Source organism: Misgurnus anguillicaudatus, chromosome 25, assembly GCF_027580225.2.
Source record: "Misgurnus anguillicaudatus chromosome 25, ASM2758022v2, whole genome shotgun sequence".
NCBI classification, from domain to species: domain Eukaryota; kingdom Metazoa; phylum Chordata; class Actinopteri; order Cypriniformes; family Cobitidae; genus Misgurnus; species Misgurnus anguillicaudatus.
In genome coordinates, this window is record NC_073361.2 from 20,026,321 (window position 1) to 20,049,172 (window position 22,852).

The following is a 22,852-nucleotide window of genomic DNA, read 5'->3' on the forward strand; positions in this document are numbered from 1 at the left end:
GAGGTGGGAGGAGAAACACAAACACCGAAAAATTCTCGGGCTAGCATCATATGCCCAAATTTCAGTCCAAACTGTTCTATTTCATCATAAACAATCTGAAAACAGGGCTTTAAGTGTAAAATACCGAACTTGTCCTTTAAAAAAACAGTACTGTACTGTAAAGGTCAGTGTATTCATTTTATCATTTCACAGCATCTCTTTAGATTTGTAATGCACATGCAACCACTGTTACCGGTTTTGAACAGACACAAACATTGAGCCATTCTTGATATTGATTTCATCTTTTATTTCAGTTCCTGACGTATTGGATTGTTGAGTAACATTAGCCTTTTCTTCAAATCACAACTGGGTAATAGATGCAACCCACACAACGCTTATACATGTATGCTATATTTTCAAAGGCCGAAGATGAAAATAACGGCATCGTATTTTGCCATTACACACTAGAATTCAGTCCATTCAAGACACAGCTGAAACGTCTTCGGGAATTTCGACTCACATTTTGCCTTGGTCTTACAGTAAGTGTCTGTTTAAAGGTTTCAACTCATTGCAAATATGCAGCATACAAAAAAAAAACGCATTTGTGTCCTCATAAAAACAACAGTCAAGGCACTTCATTTGGTAGGAGGAAAAAGTCACAGTTGTTAGTAGTACTACCAATGCTGCGGAGAGACTGCCTGCATAGCCTGAACAGAGTTCAAAAGTTCCTTTCACCCATCCAGAAACAGCGTGTTGTTTTTCCTGGTAAATAAACTGTATATCAAGGATAATAAACTCTGCTTTTTTAATATAAAAGAGTGTACTGTATCTATTTGCCAGCCAAGGATTATGATTGGTCCATTGAGAGCAGACATCAGAGGGAGTGGTCTCATCTCTGGTGTGTGTTTCGGACAGATCTCTTTACTGATTTGCTGGATGACTGCTGTCCTCTAGAGGCCAGAGATGATTTGGCCTGAGACGAGGGTGTTTTACATTTGTGTGATGCTGGATCCGTATGCTACCTGGACCTCAGGCTCTGTAACACGCTGTATATCTCCGTCTCTCGGCTTAGACCTTCAAACAGTGGCAGTAAATCCAGCAGCTCTGTGTCACTCATGTCGTCGAACCACGACTGAACCGGCACCTGGAAAAACAAACAGCATCACAACCAAGGTCAAGCAACTGTTTAGGCAAGGTGGTATTAGAGAGATAACAAATTGACAATCATAATGGATTTATGACCGTATTATAATAACATTAAAGGAAAACACCACAGTTTTTCAATATTTTATTATGTTCTTACTTCAACTTAGATGAATAATACATACCTCTCTTTTTCAATGTGTGCACTTTTAGTCTTTGTACAGCGCTTCTTGAATGTGTTAGCATTTAGCCTAGCCCCATTCATTCCTATGGCTCCAAACGAAAGTTTTATTTTGTGCCACCATACTTACTCGTGTAACTACTCATGTAACAGTCTTTAAATAGGGAAAACATGGAAGTGTTTGGGGGCTTCTAAATTCATCCCTGTTTGGATCCTAAGGAATGGGGCTAGGCTAAATGCTAACACATTCATGACGCGCTGTACAAAGATAGGTATGGATTCATTCATATAAGCTGAGGTAAGAACATAGTAAAATATTGAAAAACTGTGTTTTTTTCCTTATCAAATGTTATTTTATGGGAAGTGTCTTGTACTAGGAGGCCTTTCATTTATGTATTATTTGTTTAGTTTTGTTTTCATTATAAAGGTGATCCAGTCTGTAAAAACCCACCTTTTATGTGCTTTGTACATATAATCATCCTACATAATGTAAAGAGCATTTGGTGAAAATACAACCTTGATATCTTTAAAGTGCACCTATTTTATTGCTAAAAACGATGTTATTTTGTGTATTTGGTATAATACGATGTGTTCGCATGGATTATGGTTATTATTTTCTACATAGCGTACATTTTTGTAGCTCCAGATTTCGCTCTCTTCCTTAAACACATGGATTTAAAAAGTGTTGTGTCCCTGATTGGCCAGCTAATTTGCACGTTGTTATTGGAATACCTCTGACGTCAGCCGGAAACATGACGCTCCTTACCATGTTTGAAAGATTTGCTCACAATGCAACGCTAAACTGTTGCCTACAATCCGTGTGTTTGTTGTAGTCCAAGAAAAGAGATTTATGTTGGAGACGATAACTTGCGTCAATGTTAATTATTATTATTTTCCCTGTTGCATATCGTTAACATGTACCAATACACACATACACACCAAAGGAAATGTAAAAACGTGAATCAGACAATAGCAAGGTTCCCACACCTTAGTTAACTTCAAATTCAAGGACCTTTCAAGGACTTTCCAGGTCCAATACCCTCAAATCCAAGGACTAAATGTGGGGACACATTTCAAGTGAGAGCAAGATTACATCGTGTTACCTTTAAAGATACATTGTTACAGTTCCCTTTCGAGGTGACACTTTGGGGACGCCTCCAGGGGTAAGTGCGTCTGAATGTGTATATCAAATTCAACCAATGGTGAGGCTTAACAACAAAGAGAGGGTGACGCAGGAGTCAGGAAGTATATCGCTATCTGAAATATTGCCAAAGACAGCGTTACAGGGATGCAGAAAGGATGGCAAGGGAGACAGCACGTCGTTCCCTTCTCGGGGAACAACAGTTACATACGTAACCCGAGACCTTTTCATTTGTCAAAAAAGCATTTTGGTATGAATCAACATTCACATACAGAAGATATAAGCATTTAAAGCGAACAGTTTAACACATGTGCTTAAAAAGTCTACAATTTTTATGATATTATCCTACACTACACAGGGAATAATATGGATTTTTTTCCAGAAAACTTTCAATGACCTGTATCTATGTATGTATATTTTCACTTCCCAGGGCCTTGAATTTTTCCCCCAGATTCACAAACTTTCAAGGATTTCAAGGACCTATGGGAAACCTGCAATAGGTGCTCTTTAATATTGATTAAGGTCATCTTAAAAATTTTAATAAATGATTTAAGTCAAACTTTGATGCTCCTAATCTTTGAATTAGATAATGAGACTTTCACCTGGATTTTATAGACAGGGTCAATATAGGCTCTCTAAATAAGCATATTAGTAGTTTCTCAGTTTTGCAAGCAACAGTACATAAATTATAAGACTTTACTGAAAAGGTTATATTATGACATCAAGCTGTAATACCTTATTTATCTGTGAACCATTTATTTGTCTGTACACTGTAATATGTGTACTGGTGCAGTAGGTACACTCTCAGAAATAAAGGTACAAAAGTTGTCACTGGGATAGTACCCTTTCAAAAAGGTACACCTTTGTACCCAAAGAGTACATATTAGTACTTTGAACTGCCAAAATGTACCTTAAAAGGTACATATTTGTACCTAAATGGTACATATTAGGACCTTTTTTAAAGGGTACTGCCCCAGTGACAGCTTCGTACCTTTATATTTGACAGTGTAAAGGAGAACAATATCTGATTTGTCTCCTATTGCACTTCTTCATTAATCTCAATAGAAAATAACATGTAATCTAACAGAAGGGATACAAGCTTGTGAAGGAGGTGACAGCATACTGTATAGGCACTGCAGCTTGCTATGCAGATTGGCTCTGCAGTATAATTGATGAGAAGTTTTGACAAGGAACCGAAATTGTACCAACTAGGTTCTAGCTCATTAGTTACAGATTTATGAGACAAAATTCCTAAATATATCAAAGCCACACATTTCGCAACTAATCTCATGCAGAACGACAAGGTAGATTTACATGGAGCATGGAGCCCAAATTAAAACTTACAGCATTTTCTGGATGGAAGATGTAAGAGGCAGGCGAGTTGTCCACTATGATGACTTTGTTGAGCTCCCGGCCCAGTCGGCTGAGGTCTTTGACGTAGTTGCCCCGGTGGAACACGCAGGATTCCCTGAAAAGCCGTGCCCTGAACACGCCCCACTGGTCCAACAGGTCTGCTACAGGGTCAGCATACTACAGGACAAGGATCAACAGTTACCGCACTTTGAACCGACAGAAAAAAATAAGCGTGGAAGGTAAAAACATTTGATTAGTCCCTTCACAGACTGCCTTAAAGGGATAGTTCACCCAAAAATGAAAATTCTGTCGTCATTTACTCACCCTAATGTTGTTTTAAACCTGTATGAGTTTTGTTTATTCTGTTGAACACACAAAATAAGATATGCTGATAAATGATGGTAAGCACACAGTTGACTACTATGGAAGTCAATGGGTGTGAGTAAATGTTTTTGGGTGAACTATCCCTTTAAGTAGTAAGCTGTGTACAGCCCAAAGGCTTAACTAATGCTTTATACAGCATGAATCAATAGGGAGCAGATTTAATTTACTTGTGCTGACCAATCCCTGCTGCTTTTTTGTATATATTTCTCTAAAGTGCTATTCATTTCTTTACTTGTTGAACCCCTAATGAGGAATAAAAGGCTGAAAAAGCAGAGATGGTCAAAGGGGTCAATTCAGGGGATGTTTACACAGACAAAACAGCAGCACTGTGTGCAAAATTACATTTTGGGCTAAATCATCCGTGAGGTCGCGACCCCTTGCGGTGAAGTCTTACCTTTGCTAAGCTGGCTGTGAAGAGAACACATTCGAACAGTTCACCCATCTTCTGCAGAAACTCATCCACATGTGGCCTCTTCAACACGTAGACCTTCAATTAAAACCGAACAAACAAGAAAATTACGTGGAGAAACAGTCTCTGGAAACAGAAATATTAGATGCTCACTTTAAACAAACCTCTTCTTCATAGCTTTTTTAGTCTTCAATAAGTTGTTCAGAAGCTGCAACCCAGTGCAAGTAACCAAGAACAGGCCAACCCTGATCCACAAAGCCTATCCTGGATTACTTGAACCAGGTAACAGCCAAATTCCAGGAGTAGACAAAATATGGTCCAGTTTGAGACAAAAATGGCTTTCCCTTACAGAGTAAAAATAAACACATACTACTAAAGGGACACTCCACTTTTTTAAAAAATATGTTCATTTTCCAGAGTTAAATATTTGATTTGTACTGTTTTGGAATCCATTCAGCCGATCTTCGGGGTCTGGCGGTACCACTTTTAGCATAGCTTAGCATAATCCATTAGATCCGATTAGACCATTAGCATCGCGCTAAAAATAACCAAAGAGTTTGGATATTTTTCCTATTTAAAACTTGACTCTTCTGTAGTTCATCGTGTACTAAGACCAACGGAAAATTCTAGGCAGATATGGCTAGGACTGTACTCTAATTCTGGTGTAATAGAAAATTGTCCTCTGCTATTAAAAGTTACCAAGAGGACTATTTTCAGGCACTGCGTAATATCATTGCGCCTGCTGCAGCCATGTTATGGCAGCAAAGTCCTTGATTATTACAGCAGAATGCGAGTAAAGTTCCTAGCCATATCGGCCTAGAAAATCGCAAATTAAAATTTTCCGTCGGTCTTAGTACACAATGTAACTACAGTAGAGTCAAGTTTTAAATAGGAAAAATATCAAAAAAAATTGGTTATTTTTGAGCGCGATGCTAGTGGTCTGATCGGATTCAATGGATTATGCTAGGCTATGCTAAAGGTGGTACCGCAAGACCCGGAGATCAGCTGAATGGATTCCAAAATGATAAAAATCAATGTTTAACTCTAGGGGAGTTGAAAAATTAGCATATTTTCAAAAAAGTGGAGTGTCCCTTTAAGAAAAGTATCTTCCTAACCAACTTGTAACTGTTTAGTTGCGGCCAGTTGCGACCTAACGGTTAGTTGGGCTTTCTTTGCTATAGGGGCTGTATTGAGTGTTGCACTTTCTCTCATTCATAGCAATATAAATGAGGTGTCTCGCTAATATCTATTATCTTTGATTGAACCTGATACCTGATGAACCGTTCCATCTATCTCCACAGGAACGATGAAGTCTGCGTTGCTGATGGGCTGTAAAAAGAAACAGAAAAGTACATTTTAGGTGCCCGACTATTTGCATCATCCCTGACACAACATTTCACAGTTGTATCAGCTGCGGCCTTCTTTAAAAAGCAGATGTTACGCGCGCCATAGAGAGGCTTCTAACACATCACAGCTACCTGTAGTCAAGCCTTTAATTAAACTGCTTTGAGTCTTAACGCCTATGTGTAACTGAATGAGTGCGTGTCTAACAGCTAAACAGGGAACTGCGGGGTCTTTGAAGAGACTTGATACGCCTTTAAAGAAAGTGCAGAGAGAGAGAAATGAGGGGGCACGATAGAGCGCACACAGAGGATGAAAAGGACTCAGCGGGCGGCTCTGAGCTGTCTTAATGCCAAAAAGAAAAGAGAAACAGAGATGAGGATGACGAGAGGAGAAAAAACTTCAGCCCGCCGCACTTTTCGGGGTCTTGTTAAAAACTGTGGAATTTTGTTGCTCACGGCTCTGATTGGACGACAGAGAAGGAGGCTCATTCAATAGCATTTTTGTCCCTGCTTTGACCTGCCTTGCATAACATTACATTTTGTTATTATAAAACTATATAATTGTCACTTTATTTTATTGGTCCACTGTTGACTATGGAGATGTTACCCTGATAGTTTACTAATATACCAAACTTTCACTACTGGGCGACCATGTTTGCAATGCCTCCGGGCACCTACTCCATTCTAAGCCATAATACAAGTAATAAAACATAATGTAAACACTTTGTCACGAACAAGCCCCATAATACAATACCTTTTCAATGTAATGTCTATGCATGTGCACCTGTGTGTGTTTAATGTCAGTGTATTGTCTATGCAAACTTTAAGCGTGTGTACTGTATGTGAAGTCGTGAGCGCGCACAAAAGCATGCATCGTTCTCTCCTTCCCTCTCCATGGGCCTCTTTTCCTCAGTCGCCGCCTTTCTCTCCGAGCAAAACAGGAGCAGACATCTTAAAGGAGGACAGGCTTTCCCAAAACACTGTTATTAGTCTTACAGGGTCTTGTGTCATTTATTTTCAACCGCTTTCTCTGTTTGATGTGTCCAGCTGGACATGCATGCGTTACACCCTAAACGTCTAGATGCACTCACTTTTAAATGTGGGGTGTTTGTGTGTAATTACAGCAGTCGTTTATGTGACGTTGTTCAAGAAGTGGGTCACTGCACTGAGCAGGTGGCTCCCCGAAGCTGCACTTTATAGGGACCAGACAAGCATTTAATCTCTGAACAGGGATTTTATATTTATCTGGGACTTTAAATCCACAGCAACGATGTAAAAACACTGCCAGTGCCTTCTGTTGTTATGTTTTACATTGCTCAATAGAATTATCAGGGGGCTTAACCTTTACCGTCATAACTCAAAACACAAAAATGAAAAATACAGTTATCGTTTGCTTTTCTATATATCATTCCAAGCATGTATGACTCATTTCATCTGCGGTGCACAAAAATGAAATGGATAAAACAAATACCGCCCAATGTTTGGGGACTGGGGCTGCCAATTTCCCTTAGGTAAAAATGAGTGAAAATAGGAAATATCTTACCTTGAAGGAGCTGTGCACGAGGGTCTCATCTAGGTCGATCACCACACAGTTCTTGCCGTAGTCATTGATGCTGGCCTCAGGCAGGAGGTATTTGGTTGGAGGCTGGCGGAGGACAGACAACAGATGAAACAAAGTGCCATAAAGTACCATAAAGAAAACAGGCTTGTTTTAGAGAAGAACAAGAGGAGAGAAATGCATGCTTATCATAACTAATCAAAAGCAATAGTGCCTCATCCACAACATGCACTTGAGATTGGCGAGTTGCCGACCCATGCCAATCCTGTATGATGTAAGGGATCTGGTACTTTTGGATACCCTTGAAACAACAACAGTTCATAGCTCTGTGTTAATGTGATCCCCCACTAGTTCGGGTACACTGCCAAGTCATGTTGCCTAAGCTGGCTCTAAGCAGAACGAGATAGTGAGAGAGAGAAAGAGAGATCAAACAAAACAAATATACACATACAGTACTGTGCAAAAGTCTTAGGCCACCATGCTACATTTGGATTAGTTGTTTTTGCAATGTTATAGTGATCATATATAATTGTTTCTCAGTCTCATTAATAGAATACATCTAGAAAATACAAGAAATGTGTATGTAGTATTAAAAACGTTTAAAAATGTAAACTGATGTGTCAAGTTTTTAGGGTAAACTCCCCTTCCATTTGAGCAATAGCAGGAAACTGCAGGATCTCTTAAACCTAAATAAAATTAAATACTAATTTCTAATTTTAAAGAAATTAGTCTTTTTACTTAACTCAAAAACGCTCAAGATGTGTTTAGTGCCAAGAGAGGTCACATTAATCACCGACAATTACCTTTAGCTGTACTATTACTATTATTTTATTTTTTATCTTTTTGTACATATTTCTTGTATTTTCTGTTTGTATTTTAATAAAATAGATTGAAAAATAAATATGGATGGGCATTAAAACTTCTAACACAACAAGTCTGTTGGTGGTGGCTTAAGACTTTTGCACATTAATGTATGTAAAAATGCAAGCTAGTGTGCGCAGTCATGTATATCTTAAATGCACTGTAAATCTCTATGGATAAGAACGTATGCCAAATGCCTAAATGTAAATACATAGCATGTGCAGGCATGCACAATGTAGCATGGACATGACTGTATTAATACAAAAAATGTTGATATGTGGATCTCAGTATTGAGAGTACTGGATGTGTGTTAAGGAAAGGTCATGAAGAACACTGTGCTTGTTTTTTGATTGTATCAGTGTTAGTAAAACCCCAGAGTGCCAAATGATTTTCCAGCTTTATTACTGTTACCTCATAAAATATGGTAAATTAGTAGATAAATGATAAATTTTAAAATAATATTATAATTATGCCATCTTTGAATGAGCATTCTCTGCATGACTAGAAAAAGATGCCTCATAAGTGCATGCAATGACATCACTACATTAAGATTTTATGGTTGTCAAACATTGCTTTAACCATCAGCCAAGACTCATGCTTCCCCTCTTTCATTTAATGGTTGACAAAAGCTCTAAACATTCATTTTTAACAATTAAAACTTGCATTTGGGATCTGTTTTTATTTAAAGGGACACTGCACTTTTTTTTTGAAAATATGCGCAATGATATTACGTAGTGCCCAAAAAAAGTCCCCAGCTATTGAAAGTTAGTAAGGGGAATATTTTCAGGCACTGCACAATATCATTGCAACCATGTTACGGGAGCAAAGTCTTTGATTATTACACCAGAATAAGAGTTTAGTCCTAGCCATATCTGCCTAGAAAATCACAACTTTAAATTTTCCGTCAGTCTTAGTACACGATGTAACTACAGAAGAGTCAAGTTTTACATAGGAAAAATATCGAAACTCTTTGGTAATTGTTGAGCGTGATGCTAATGGTCTAATCCGATTCAACGGATTATGATAAGCTATGCTAAAGTGAGTGAAAATGAGCCATGAGTGTCCCTTTAAGATTTGAGATTGAGAAAAATGACAGATGTTGGAATGAGGTTAACCAATTACTCACCTAACCCTTAACCTAAATCAGACACTTTCAAAATGAATTAGAGAGCAGATCATCTAGTCAAATATTTCAGTGATAAGCCATTCTGACCAGTAAGATCTGGAACCAGGTGCTGCGATATTCCCAGTTCAGTTTCCCTGACAGTTTTTTCTCAGCTAGGACGCTGAGTTTTTGCTTAGTAGGCAGAGGACCTGTACAGCAGTCCGTGGTTCTCAAAGTTTTTTTCAGTGTGCGGCCCCCCTTGTGTACGGTGCATTCCTTCGCGGCCCCCCAAAGAAAATTTATAAAAAATTTGTTTTAAAACCTAACATTTTAATTAGACAAAACATATACAAAGCAGTGCTGTTGGTTAGTAGCCTTATTTTTTTAGGTTTAATTACAAAAAATTCTTGATACATTTATGTCTTTTATAAAATATAATAAAACTGGGGCCCCCCTGGCACCATCTCGCGGCTCCCAGTTTGAGAACCACTGCTGTACAGTATATCAGGATATGGGACACCTTGGGGTGGTTTCCCAGACAGGGATTAGATTAGTCCTAGACTAAAATAAATATAGGAGATGTCCAAACTGAAAACAACTTGCACTGACATATCTTAAAATACATCAGTGCCCTTTGTTTTGCCTTAAAAATGTAATACGGCATGTTTGTTATAACTAGTTTTCTTCTTAAACTAAAGCCTAAGATAATCCCTGTCTGGGAAACCACCCCCTTATGATAAGCTTATCATAGCCACTCTCCCAACCTCCTCCCAGTTCAATGGAAACTAACTGGATTGAATGTTATTTAGGCAATAATGGCTTAGCAAGTGTGTTATGACTTAAATATTGTGATTTGGAAATCGCAGCTTTGTTGATGTTTAGTATGATTATGATAATTAATACAACAGTTCTACAAAAAAGTGGCCAAGTTTGCTCTGATAAGTCGAATTATGAGCACTCTTGAAACGGTGCTTAGCCAATCAAATTAGAGACTCAGATGTGTTGTATAATAAGAGTTATTATTGTTTTCCCGAACTGTGCTACCTTGTTTTTGTCATGAGGAAAAAAAATAGCCACCTGAGATTGTTTTTTTTTTTATAAAAGATTATGAATAATTGTAACACAGTGTAGTGACATGGATAATAAGACCAGAGAGATTTATCAAAAAGATTGATTTAGGTCAAAACAACCACAGCTGTGAGTGTTTTCTAATTTGTGTTTTCTAATAAAGTGTTTTACAAGAGCAGAAATTTCGTGCTTCAGCTATTAGTCTTATGACAAAGTGTCTAAATACCAGGAAAACATTTGATTTTATGACTCAATATCAAATAAACGCAGAGTTAAATGGAAACAAATCTCCCATGCAGTGCAGTTGTATGAAGGCGGCACCTTTTGTTTTGTCATCATTCTGTTTATTATTGTGTTCGTTTATGCACATTATATTTTCCAAGATACTGGGAATGTCTTATGAAAAGGCGTTAAAACATCTCAAAGAAACAAAGTCAAGCAGGTTTTTAGCATATCTATGCAGGCATGCAAAAAAGATAATACATACACTGGGAATAGGGAAGGTCTGGACCTGATCACACTGAGAACCAAAATTAGAGGGAGCGAGAGAGAGAGTGAGAGAGAGAGCGAGAGAGACAGAGAGAGAGAGATTAAAAATAGAGATAGGGTTCAGAAATAGAGAGAAAATCCAAAACAAAGTAAAAACCAAATCACAAAAATTCAGCACAACAAAAGCAGACAAACACACAAGTCAGACTACACATAACCTTCAAATTATATAGAGCAAAAATACAGTCAGACATGCAGAAAAAAAAACGGATTTTTGTTTACAGCGTCATCTTGTTCGAAGGGTCATAAAACAGACTAGCTTGGATCACATGTTTATGTAAAATGGCAGGACATTGCTGGCAAACATTCATTGTAATGCGATCCTATTCAGATTCATTTATAGACGCCTGTACCTGTTTCGGCAGCACACAAATGTTTGTGGAGCGCCATAGCTCATAGTTTCTCTATGGACGGTGCACAGTACACTGCCCAATGTCTGTGTGTGTTTTACATGTGTGTAAGAGACAGAAAAAGCATTCAGAGCAAACACCTGCCTTTTATATACAATCCACTTTAACCACTTTAGCACTGGGTTTTTACAGAATGGGTCACAATTATGCTCATTATAGATTATGCCTAATTCACAACATGGCTGAAAAAGTTCGATTAATAGTTGTTGTTTTTTAAGTGGTCGATTCAAAATCGATTCTCAAAGAACAGAATCGATTTTTTCTTTCATATTTATTTCCGCAAACATTGAACATAAGATTAACGTTAATCTAATTATTAGTCTTCTTTACTAGAAGTCAGCCTCTTTTTTACCTTGTGCAAAGGAGCGAGAAGCGAGCCTGTCATTCATTCATTAAGTGCTTAAAATGGCGGTTTTAGGTGCTTCATCGACATTTATGCCACGTTCACATAAAGTCAGAGGTATGGAAGCATTTTAGATTTCGCAAGCAAGACAACGACGATAATGTTGTGGCTTTTAATTTCTTTTTATTAATTACCCACTTGTAAACTGCTGGTTCACTGTTCTTTTTTATTAATATAGTATTTGTATTAAATCTATATTCATAGAGTTAAATGGAGAATCGAGTATAAAAGCAGACCCGAGAACCCGAATCAAAAATCGAAATCGAATTGATAGCTTGTGAATCGAAATCGAATCGATCTGGAACATTTGAATCGATACCCAGCCCTACTAAAAGCAGGCATTTTATTGGAATTGAATGTTTCTGTACATTTTCTATTAAAGGGATAGTTCATCCAAAAATAAAAATTCTGTCATAATTTAGTCATTTTTATGTTGTTTTAGACCTGTATGAATTTTTTGTCTAATGAACACAAAACAAGAAAAATAATATCCTATGTAAAATTGAATGGGAACCATCAAGTACCATACTTTATCAAAACATCTTAATCTTTATTCATCTTGGTATTTAAATTTGTATTTTTTGGGTGAACTATCCCTTTAACCATGGTAGCAGCTATTTATCAAATGTTGGATAAGACTAACTTTTTTCACTAGGAGCACAGTAGCCTCCAACTGAAAATTTTAGGGGCGCAACCAGAGAATTTAGGGGCACACACTGTAAATCAACATCCTAACCAAATATTCACATTTCTACTAATTTCCACTTTATTACTAATAAAAACGTTAACGATAGATGCAAAAAGTACAATGTGCTGTTTTCAAATTCAGTGTCACATCACAAAAAAAGGTAAAATTGACTGGTCGCAACTGGATGTAAAATTCAGTGGCACACTCTCAAATTTTGGTGGCAGTCTGGAGCCCTGAAGAGCATTATAAAAGTGCATTAATGCAAATGATTGAAAGGGCATTCGGTTGTCTCTACAGCACTGTGCGTTTATCAATTTGCATCACTGAAAAAAAAATGATTCATTCAATTTACTCAATTTTTTTAAGGTAAGTGGTCGCAATCAATTTATTTAAGCTACATAAAAAAATTGAAATACAAAACGAAACAAAAAACTTTTGTTTAAATATAGCTTAAATAAATTGATTGCAACCGCTTACTTTAAAAATAATTGATTTTTTTTTCAGTGTAATTACCTAGTAAATCAGGCTTTAAAACGATGCACTGCAATTTATGTTCAAATAAACAAAGCGGTCACAATTCCTTTGAATTGAGTGAATTCCTAATGTGCATGAGAAAAGCAGAGTAAAGATAGGGAGAAAAAGAAAAAACGTGGGGACGAACAAACTGGGCAACAAGTAATCAATCACATGAGACAAATAACCAAGGCCCACTTTATTGGAATTAAAGGAGTCCAGAAATGGGAGAAAAAGTGTGTGGGGATGAAAACTGAAGAATGTGTGTGAGGAGAAGCAGGCCCATCATTCCTAGAACTGAATGGTAAACACGGGTTCACCGAGTTTGGAACAGCTGGAAAACTTTGCGGTATGGACACGGGAACAGCGTGCACAGAGCCTGCATTTGGGTGCAGCTCGAAAACAAGGAAAAAACGTCACTTTGGCTACACTAAGAGAAAATGTGTGACTCTAATAACAAACGGATCTACATTACTGATTCAAACTGATTTAAACTAAACTAGTTTTATGCATCCAGCACATATGTAAAACTGTGTAGAGAATCAAACAAGGCCTCACACTTTGGAGGGCTGCTGTTCTCCTCTGCAGGTGGAGGAAGGGAGCAGGTCTTGTTGTTGGTGGCTGGTGGTTCCACATTATAGTCCCGGAAACAGCAGAAGAAAGGACTGAAGATGCTTCTGTTCCTGTGTTTCTTTAAACTGTTGTTTGACTGGGAGACTGGGACAAAGAAACACAGCACACGTTGGATACTGCACAATGCGAACTCCTCAAAACATCTGGGGCTTTACCTTCCCTGCCCTGTAACTTAAAACCCATCAGCCTCTCATGCATCGCACGTTCACGAAGGAGGTCGCAACTGAACGGGCAGAAAGAAAAACAGCAGTGCATCCGAGTTCGTTTATTGGTTACTGTGCAAACCCCACATGACCGAACAAGTGTCCAAACAGCTTGTATTGTGGTACACACAGCACGTTTCCATAGGCAACACCGCAACCTTTGGCCCCTACATTTCCGTGTCTGCAATCCTGCGATCGCATTCAATGCATACAACTGCATGTTATTACGTACAGCAGTATGTCTCAAGTATGGTTACAAAACCCACATAAAAACTTCCCTATTTGGCAAAAACATGTGTACTGGACACTTTCAAAGGAGAGCGGTGAGCGGTTACAGATTTGATGCTGGTGGGTTGGTTACTTTTGCCTATCGTAACATTTTTTGTAAGTTGTTAAATGTAACTCATCCTCTCTCTCACAATAACTGCATTTTTTAAGGGTGCTAAAGTTATGCATTACTAAAATATGGTATGCATACAGACTGTTGCATAAATCTACCTCTGTCTGGTAATAAGATATATAAAGTATGTAGATCTGTTTATATATTTTATATAAGTGTCCTCAAAAGAAATAAATACGTAACAGAAATGGTTTATAATTGTACTTTACATGAAATTAATTTAAAGATGCAACTTCTCCAAGATTGTAACTAAACTGTAAAGCACCAGTTAAGAAAATATTTGGAAAAAATAAAGTTAAAGTAAATGACCTCACTAATCAACTAGGTGGTTGCTGGACAATAGTGGTGTAACAATACATCAATTCAATTTCTAATGATACGATGCATCAATGCCACACATAAAATATCTATATGAGGTACCTTTATTTTGACACTTTCTGCGTCCTCATTTCTTGACATAATGTCCATCTACGCCAGGGGTGTCTAAACTTTTTGTGAGCAAGGGCTACCACAATGGATAAAACAATCTGGACGGCTACTTTTTTATATAGTCTTCTCAAAACTGTTTTGTTTTACTTTGATTGATTTTATTTTTTTACTTGTTGATATGTTGTTTTATCATTGTTTTAGATGTAAACATGCATAAAAGAAGCCAAGCTAATATAAAAATATGTAATAAATAAATAATAAAATTGAGGCTTTTAATAGAATGTGCTTTGGCGCAACTTACAGACTCTGTGCGGGCAACCCACATTTCCATCAAATCGCGCATTTTCGCTTATTTTCATGAGCTAGTGTCAGCAAGTAAATGCAATGAATGCAGCAACAAAGCGTTTGTAGCAGCGAAAGACGAAGACGTTGTGACTGCTATTGCATTTGCATTTGGAAAATGGATTGGACAAACAGACTGGCAGAAAACTTTTGTCAGCACCGGCTGTTGTCTGTTGCCATCATAAGCTTGATCTTATTTTTTATTTTTTTCCCTTATTATTTATTCAATTATTAAAGTGTATTTTTTCTTTGTTTTTTATGTAAATGTCAGTGTTTCCCATACATTGATTTACTCGTGGCGCACAGCAACGGAATCAACACTGGCCGCCACGAATAGATTTTTCATGATTCCCATTTACATTTATATTTTACTGTTTAAAAACTGTCCATCCGTTTCTCTAATGTTGGGTGCAGCACGCGCGCCTCTCACATGTAACAGTTAAAAGGTGGCAGTGTTTTCAATGTCTGTCCCTCCGTATACTTTCTTTTTTGCGTAAACAGACACAGATTTTAATTTATCTTTCATTTGATATATTGTTTGTTTATATATTTAAAGAATAACATTTTCTGGAAGGCATTAAACTTTTGTGAAAATCATGAATGCTGGCGCTGGCTGCTGGCGGAAGAGTTAAGTGGCTATGGTGAACCAATTAAACATTTTCATTAAATCATGCTACAGTGCAGTGCAGTTTACACTTTCTGAAGAAAACAGTGATGAAAAAGTTTGTGATTTCAAAGCTGTTATGAGTATTTTAAAGCCACCGCTGTCATCAAAATTGCAAAAACAATCATGGTTCCTTGAATGGTTGCCAGGTTCCCCAAGTTGCCATTGCAAAACAGACATTCCTACCCCAAACTCGCACCATTGGTTAATCCAGTTCTTAGACGGGCAGATGGGATCCTACCAACAAAAAGATTGATGCTTTGGCTTTTTTGGGAAATTAAACAACAAATTTCTGCATATTAAGATAGGAAATAAGAAAAGCATTACAAGTCTCACGTATATGCTCATATCAAACCAGAAGCCTATATTTCTTTGCCTAAGCCTTGTAAAATCTTATGTTCGGATGTATTTTTCACTATGTAGGTAAGTCTTAGGATTACGCGATTAACTTACTCTTTATTATTTGCTCAGGAATGTATAAATATATAACTACATTAACTTTAATGCTTATCTAAAACTTACTGGGCTGCTGCTGCTCTTGGCTTTGAATCTATTGTACAAAAGCTTTATAAACTCAATGTGTCTAACCTTCTTACATAAAGGTAAAACAAATACAAGACCTTTGAGCCAAGTGAGTCTCAATCTCATAATGGAAGAAGCATTAGTGTAATAGCTATCAGCAACTGTCGGATTACTGCTATTGGAAAATACATAAGGTCACAGAAAGCATCAGACCATGACAAAATCAGCTTCCCGTGGCCCTGTACAGTGACAGCACTGTTTGATGAAGCTCTCAGTAAAGCACAACAACATTATTCTGTATAATGATTCACAAACAAATTGAGTACTTGATTGGCCAACTGCTTTTGACATGACTACAACATCTAAAAAAAGGATATAAATCCTTTACATTTAAAGGGACCTATTATGCAAAATGTACTTTATAGGATGTTTGAGCAAAAATGTGTGTTGCCAATGAAAAAATCCACCTACTCCTTTTTTAATCCCCATTAAACCAAAGTGGTCTAATTAGACATGCTGTTTTGATTCTTTTGTTAATGTGATGTCACACTGATAAAGCCCTGCCCACGGTCACTGACTGACAATCTTGCAATACCATAGTTTCCACACCCAGCAAGTTGTATGCTGTCCGACTAGCCCAGTCTCATGAAATTTTGTAATCGTATAACGAATTCCTGTTTTTGTGTGATTATCACGATTTGGTTACTCAACTGTTTTGTCCTATTTTCTTACCATTGTTGCTTTGGTTTAGGGTTAGATTTACATAAAATGACATCCCTACCCAAACCAACTCTAACCCTAACGCCAGGCGACATATAAAAAATAAATCAGAAAAAATAGTATAAACCAATGTATAAAGTGACATTCTAATGCAAGCACCAAATCTAACCCTAAACCGAAGCGACAATGGTTTGAAAATAGGAAAAAACAGTTGAGTAACCAATACGTGATAATCACACAAAAACGGGAATTTGTTATACGGTCACGAAAAAACGCAGAAATTTGTGATAATATCACGAAAAAAAGAATCAAAAATTTACGTGACTATATCACGAAACCTCATATGAATGGGTAGGTCCGACATATCTCAATAGTGAGATACGACTGTCCCAGACTGTGTTCAAAGGAATCAGATCTATTTTAAATAAAAATGCTCACTGTCTCATTTGGCAAGGGAGGGAGGAGCAGTAGCTCATTTGCATTTAAAGGTACAGACCAGAAAACAGCACAGCTATCCTAAATTATCTCTTCGGGATTTTGAGCTGAAACTTCACGGACACATTTTGGGCACACTGGAGACTTATAGTACATCTTGTAAAAATTGGCATCTTTATGTAAATAATGTACAATAGCAAAAGTCTGTTGATGCAAGAACACTTTACTGATATTATAAAATAAAATTCAGTAGTCTATAGTCTACCTCAAGTAAACAAAACAAAACAGTGTAGAATATGTCTCTTTTGTTTTAAATAAACAGTCTCAGGTGGAGGAAGCGATTGTAAACAAACTGCAGTCTATTCGGATAAAAATAATTTGAGGGGTTGAATGGGTGTGTACTGTGTACTAAAACACTCACCAGCCAGACACCAGCGCCAATAGATCATCTGATTTTTCACTAAAATATAATAACCTGGCAATTTACAAGCTGGACTATGAAGTGTAACAGCACATAAATGAGTCGAACGACCTTCTCCAGAGTCTTGAAAATGTTTTATCAAGGGTGAATTAACCATGTATTTAAAAACATAATATAGGCATAATTGCAAAAAGTGAAAGCTAATAGTACAATCCTCAAGCTTATTATATTGAGTAACTAAACCCAGTGAGAATACACAGTCTGTCAAAACACATGGTGCTGTCAAAACTCTGGATTCTGTTTCTTGAAATTGAACCAGGCGGTACGATCTCCACACCCACATTCCCAAAACGCATTCCTGTGTGATTCCTGCTTCCTGTGCCTCCATTTTAAGGCTGTTGGTACTTTTATGCCTTGATCAAATACCATGTTTGCAATAATCGAATAATATCCATGTGGGAAGGACACTATGGAAGGGCATACAGAAGATTGGCTGATTGATAGAGGCATCCTAGTAAGCACACTACAGTAGGAAAAGTGGTTGGAAGTTTTCACATTAGAATAAGGGTTAGTCTGTTTACTCTAGTATGCATTTGAAGACATGTTTTCTTCAAAATAAGCATTTTTAAACATTAACTCTACATAATGCATACTGTGTTATACACTATTTTTAGCAGTGTATTGAATGCAGAAAGCAGTAGGATTGCATTTCAAACATAGGCACAAGTTTTACACACACACAAATATAGCCATCTAAAAACATATTCTTTGGCAGGCCGCAGGAATGTGGCTGGAGTAAGTTTGCATGGCAATGCCATGGTCTCTCTCTCTCTCTCTCTCTCTCTTTGCACTTAAGCAGTGTTATGTATTCTATTCAAATTCAACCATGCTCCACAAACTGTTGTTAATGACAGCTGTATTCAACCCTGCATGAATGCAATCATTTGTCAAACAAAGTAGAGGTATCACAAGAGACAGCCGAACAAGAACAGAGAAAAAACTCAGAATCCTCCTGAAACCAAGCGATAAAAACCTGTAGTCTACAAGGGCCTGTTCTGAGACATTTGACTGACAGCTGTCTTTTCGGTACATCACCATGTACAAAAATAGCAATGCATGGGTAAGTGTTGCTATACAGAACAGACTTGCGAGGCAATTCCCTATCACCCACATCCACTGGCTTTCTAGATTTCCAGACTTTTGGAGAAACGTTTAGCTAGTGGAACTAGAGCTACATCTTTGTATTCAACGTTTGCAGACTATTCCCTCTATGAGTGAGGTAATGTAAACGGTCAAATGGGTGTGTACGGTCTCTCTCTTGTGGCCGGAAGAGGAACGCAGAGGAAATTCCTCACATTCCTGACAGGAAGAGATAATAACACTCTGACCTACAGTGTGGAAAAGGCCATCTGTAAAAAACACAGATCCCAGGCTTATTACAGGGGTAGAAACTAAAAGCAGTCAAGGCACACAAGCAACGTGTTTGTCAGGGGATTGTGATGATAGGAAAATGGGGGAAAGGTTAAATGAGAGCAAATAAAGAGTTTACACAGTAAAAAACAGACACAGGTTAACTGTAAAATAAAGTACAGTTGCTTTAATAAATCAGATGGAAACATGGTCATCTGTGATCAAACAATGAAATCAGAGCTGATAAACAGCATGTCCACAAATCTGTCCTCTTCTTGATTTGATAGCTAAAGGGGAACATGGAAAATCCATATCCACAGAGATTAACCATATCCACCCCTACACTGTATCATTGCACTCAAACCCTCCTTGTTATCTTAGTGGGGCCAGATTGCTGAAATCTTCCCTCCGGCTGGTTTTCAACCTCTGCCAGATGAGAATTAAAGATCCAGGTCTTACATCATTGGTTTAAATGTTTGCATATTCTGAATGCAGCTCACATGGTCGTCCTCTGTTCTGCTGGGATGATGTAAACCAGAGGACACCAAAGAACAGAGACAGTCTACAGATCAAGATATAAATGATCGGTATTGTCTTGAGGATTTCTGTCATGCCTAGAAGCATGTTTTTAATTCCTGCATCTCTGTGTTGTTTATAGAATTGTGCTTTAGTTATTGGTCCTAACTAATGTTCGACAAATGCCTTGTTGAGGCTAAAGGTCAGAGGAGAATGGGCCGACTGATTCAAGCTGATAGAAGAGCAACTTTGACTGAAATAACCACTCGTTACAACCGAGGTATGCAGTAAAGCATTTGTGAAGCCATAACACCCACAACCTTGAGGCGGGTGGGCTTTAACGGCAGAAGACCCCACCGGGTACCACTCATCTCCACTACAAATAGGAAAGAGAGGTTACAATTTGCACAAGCTCACCAAAATTGGACAGTTGAAGACTGGAAAAATGTTGTCTCGTCTGATGAGTCTCGATTTCTGTTGAGACATTCAGATGGTACCTTGTTACCACTGTGCAGGCTGCTGGTGGTGATGTTTTCTTGGAACAGTTTAGGGCCCCTTAGTACCAATTGGGCATCGTTTAAATGCCACGGCCTACCTAAGCATTGTTTCTGACTATGTCCATCCCTTAATGACCACCATGTACCCATCCTCTGATGGCTACTTCCAGCAGGATAATGCACCCTGTCACAAAGCTCGAATCATTTCAAATTGGTTTCTTGAACATGACAATGAGTTTACTGTAGTAAAATGGCCCCCAAAGTCACCAGATCTCAACCCAATAGAGCATCTTTGGGATATGGTGGAACGAGAGCTTCATGCCCTGGATGTGCATCCCACAAATCTACATCAATTGCAAGATGCTATCCTATTAATATGGACCAACATTTCTAAAGAATGCTTTCAGCACCTTGTTGAATCAATGCCATGTAGAATTAAGGCAGTTCTGAAGGCGAAAGGGGGTCAAACACAGTATTAGTATGGTGTTCCTAATAATCCTTTAAGTAAGTGAACACACATACTATTAAAGTTAAACATTTGATACTGAAATCCATTCAATCGTTATCTGGGTCTGGCAGTACCACTTTTAGCATAGCTTAGCATAATCAATTGAATCTGATTAGACCATTAGCATCACGCTCAAAAATGACTAAACAGTTTCAATATTTTTCCCATTTAAAACTTGACTCTTCTGGTCAAACACAGTATTAGTATGGTGTTCCTAATAATCCTTTAGGTGAGTGAATTACATTATTTCAAAAGAAAACAGAATTTGTAACATTTTTAGCTCTTTGACAATATTCGTGTCATACCTCATATTCATATGTTTGTGTCATATTCATATATTTGCTCTGAAAAGGGTGCTTTTTCAAATGAATCATTTCAACCAAAGGTCCACAATGAGTAACAAATTGTTTCACTGAATTGAATTGTATTCACTGTAACAATGCAAATTTCATAAATTCACATAACAAAAAATAAATAAAATGTGTATTACGAACAATATGCACCTGTTTTCTTAAAATCTGTGTGAAGTCAATTCAGAGAATTGTTTCTAAACACATTATAAATGTTAGAAATGTATTGTTCAGGACTTTAGGATTTTTTTGGGCAGGCCTAAAATCATGGCTCAGTGATGCAATGAAGCCCCTAACACAATCACGAGCATCCATTCTGTACTTGAAAATTGAGAGACGGACCCTTTCTCAAGAGTGGGCGTGGTTTCAGTGCAAACAGCGGACACACCCCAGCATTTCAGGGCAGAAAATCCTGTCTATTTTCGAAGATTTTGATAACTGATTTTATTTACTTGGCGGTTTTTCAACATTCAAATTTAAATGGGTATTTAATAACACTTTTTCTGTGTTGTGAAAACACATTTAATATCAGAATTTAAAACTGCAATCTACAAATTTGTCTACTGACATCAAATTGCAAGGTTGGGTTGAAGTCAAACTGACATAACCAAAAAAAATCAGCCCCAACAGCATACACAAATCATTATTTTACCATTAAACTTACCATTGCAAATAATGGTAAGAAGAGCAGAAAGCTTTGAACATTATAACCAGGGTCCGAAATTAACACCCGCCAAGCGCCAAATGCGGGTAGATTTTCCGTTTGGCGACTAAATTCAAAAGGCTACCCGCCACACTGGCGGGTGATTTTCATACCAAAATATTAATGCAATATAATGTGTTTGCCAGTAACTGATCTGGGAACGAGGTGAGCTAGCCACAGAACGTCTCTACGCTCCAAGTCTCGCACTAGAGACGGTCTGTTGCTAGCTAGTACTGCAGGTAACTTGCGGTCTGCACCTATCTGCTGCATATTAGCTATCAAAATGCATCCCCGCCCTGCCCGTCGGGCTATCTTGACTTATAGGGAGGAAAACATATATTTAAATGCTTATGCATTCTTTCACAGATTTGGATGGGTAATAATGGTGTATGAAATTCAGTCATTGGGAATTTAAATTACGTTTGAGGACGCGCTCGAGTTTTACTTTCACTTTCGCGATCGCGCGAAAAGACGCAGTACAGGAAGCAATCCGTCATGATTTGTCATGGATTTGTTTGGCAAATCCTCCAACTTCGTCCTGTCAGTCATTACTATCCTCACGTAAGAAAATTAAATTTTCTCGCAGCAAGCTTTAAAGTGATATAGATTGTACGGGCAATGAAGAGAGTGACTCTGTGCAGAATCTCTCTTAAAGCGACAGTAGCCCCTGTTTTTCTGATCGAAAAAATGATCCAATCTGTAACTGGATGATCCAAACTGTGAGTTTTGTGACCCACTAAACCACTTTTAAATGGTGATTAAATCTGGTGTGTGGGGATGAGCAGGAAAAGTTGGTTTACATGGAAATCCAGTCTTTTTGTTTGTTTAAAAAACAACAGCATCAAAACAACACCAAATTTGTGTTTTGATAGATGTTTTGTCTTAATATTCTACATTAAAAGTACTGTATTTTGTATTCGGGCTACTTGCATTCATTTTGGGCTACTTGCATTCATTTTGGGCTACCAAAAACTGAAGAGTGCCTGCCCAAGGGCTACCAGGGATTTTGAA

General features: G+C 37.7%; 1 protein-coding gene across 3 annotated transcripts in view; it reads right to left on the bottom strand.

Moving 5' to 3' along the window:
- Positions 1–262: 262 nt before the first annotated feature.
- Positions 263–22,852, bottom strand: part of ctdspla (CTD (carboxy-terminal domain, RNA polymerase II, polypeptide A) small phosphatase-like a) — a 37,047-nt gene continuing 14,457 nt past the window's right edge. For 2 of the 3 annotated variants that reach the window (XM_073864204.1, XM_073864203.1), the window contains exons 2-8: positions 13,643–13,805; positions 11,013–11,040; positions 7,477–7,578; positions 5,863–5,919; positions 4,576–4,668; positions 3,789–3,974; positions 263–1,123 (exon numbers count right to left, since the gene is read on the bottom strand). In XM_073864204.1, the coding sequence (XP_073720305.1) occupies positions 998–1,123; positions 3,789–3,974; positions 4,576–4,668; positions 5,863–5,919; positions 7,477–7,578; positions 11,013–11,040; positions 13,643–13,805 (755 nt within the window). In that variant the 3' untranslated portion in view covers positions 263–997. The remainder of the gene's footprint in view (positions 1,124–3,788; positions 3,975–4,575; positions 4,669–5,862; positions 5,920–7,476; positions 7,579–11,012; positions 11,041–13,642; positions 13,806–22,852) is intronic. The other variant, XM_055181599.2, reaches the window with a different exon arrangement.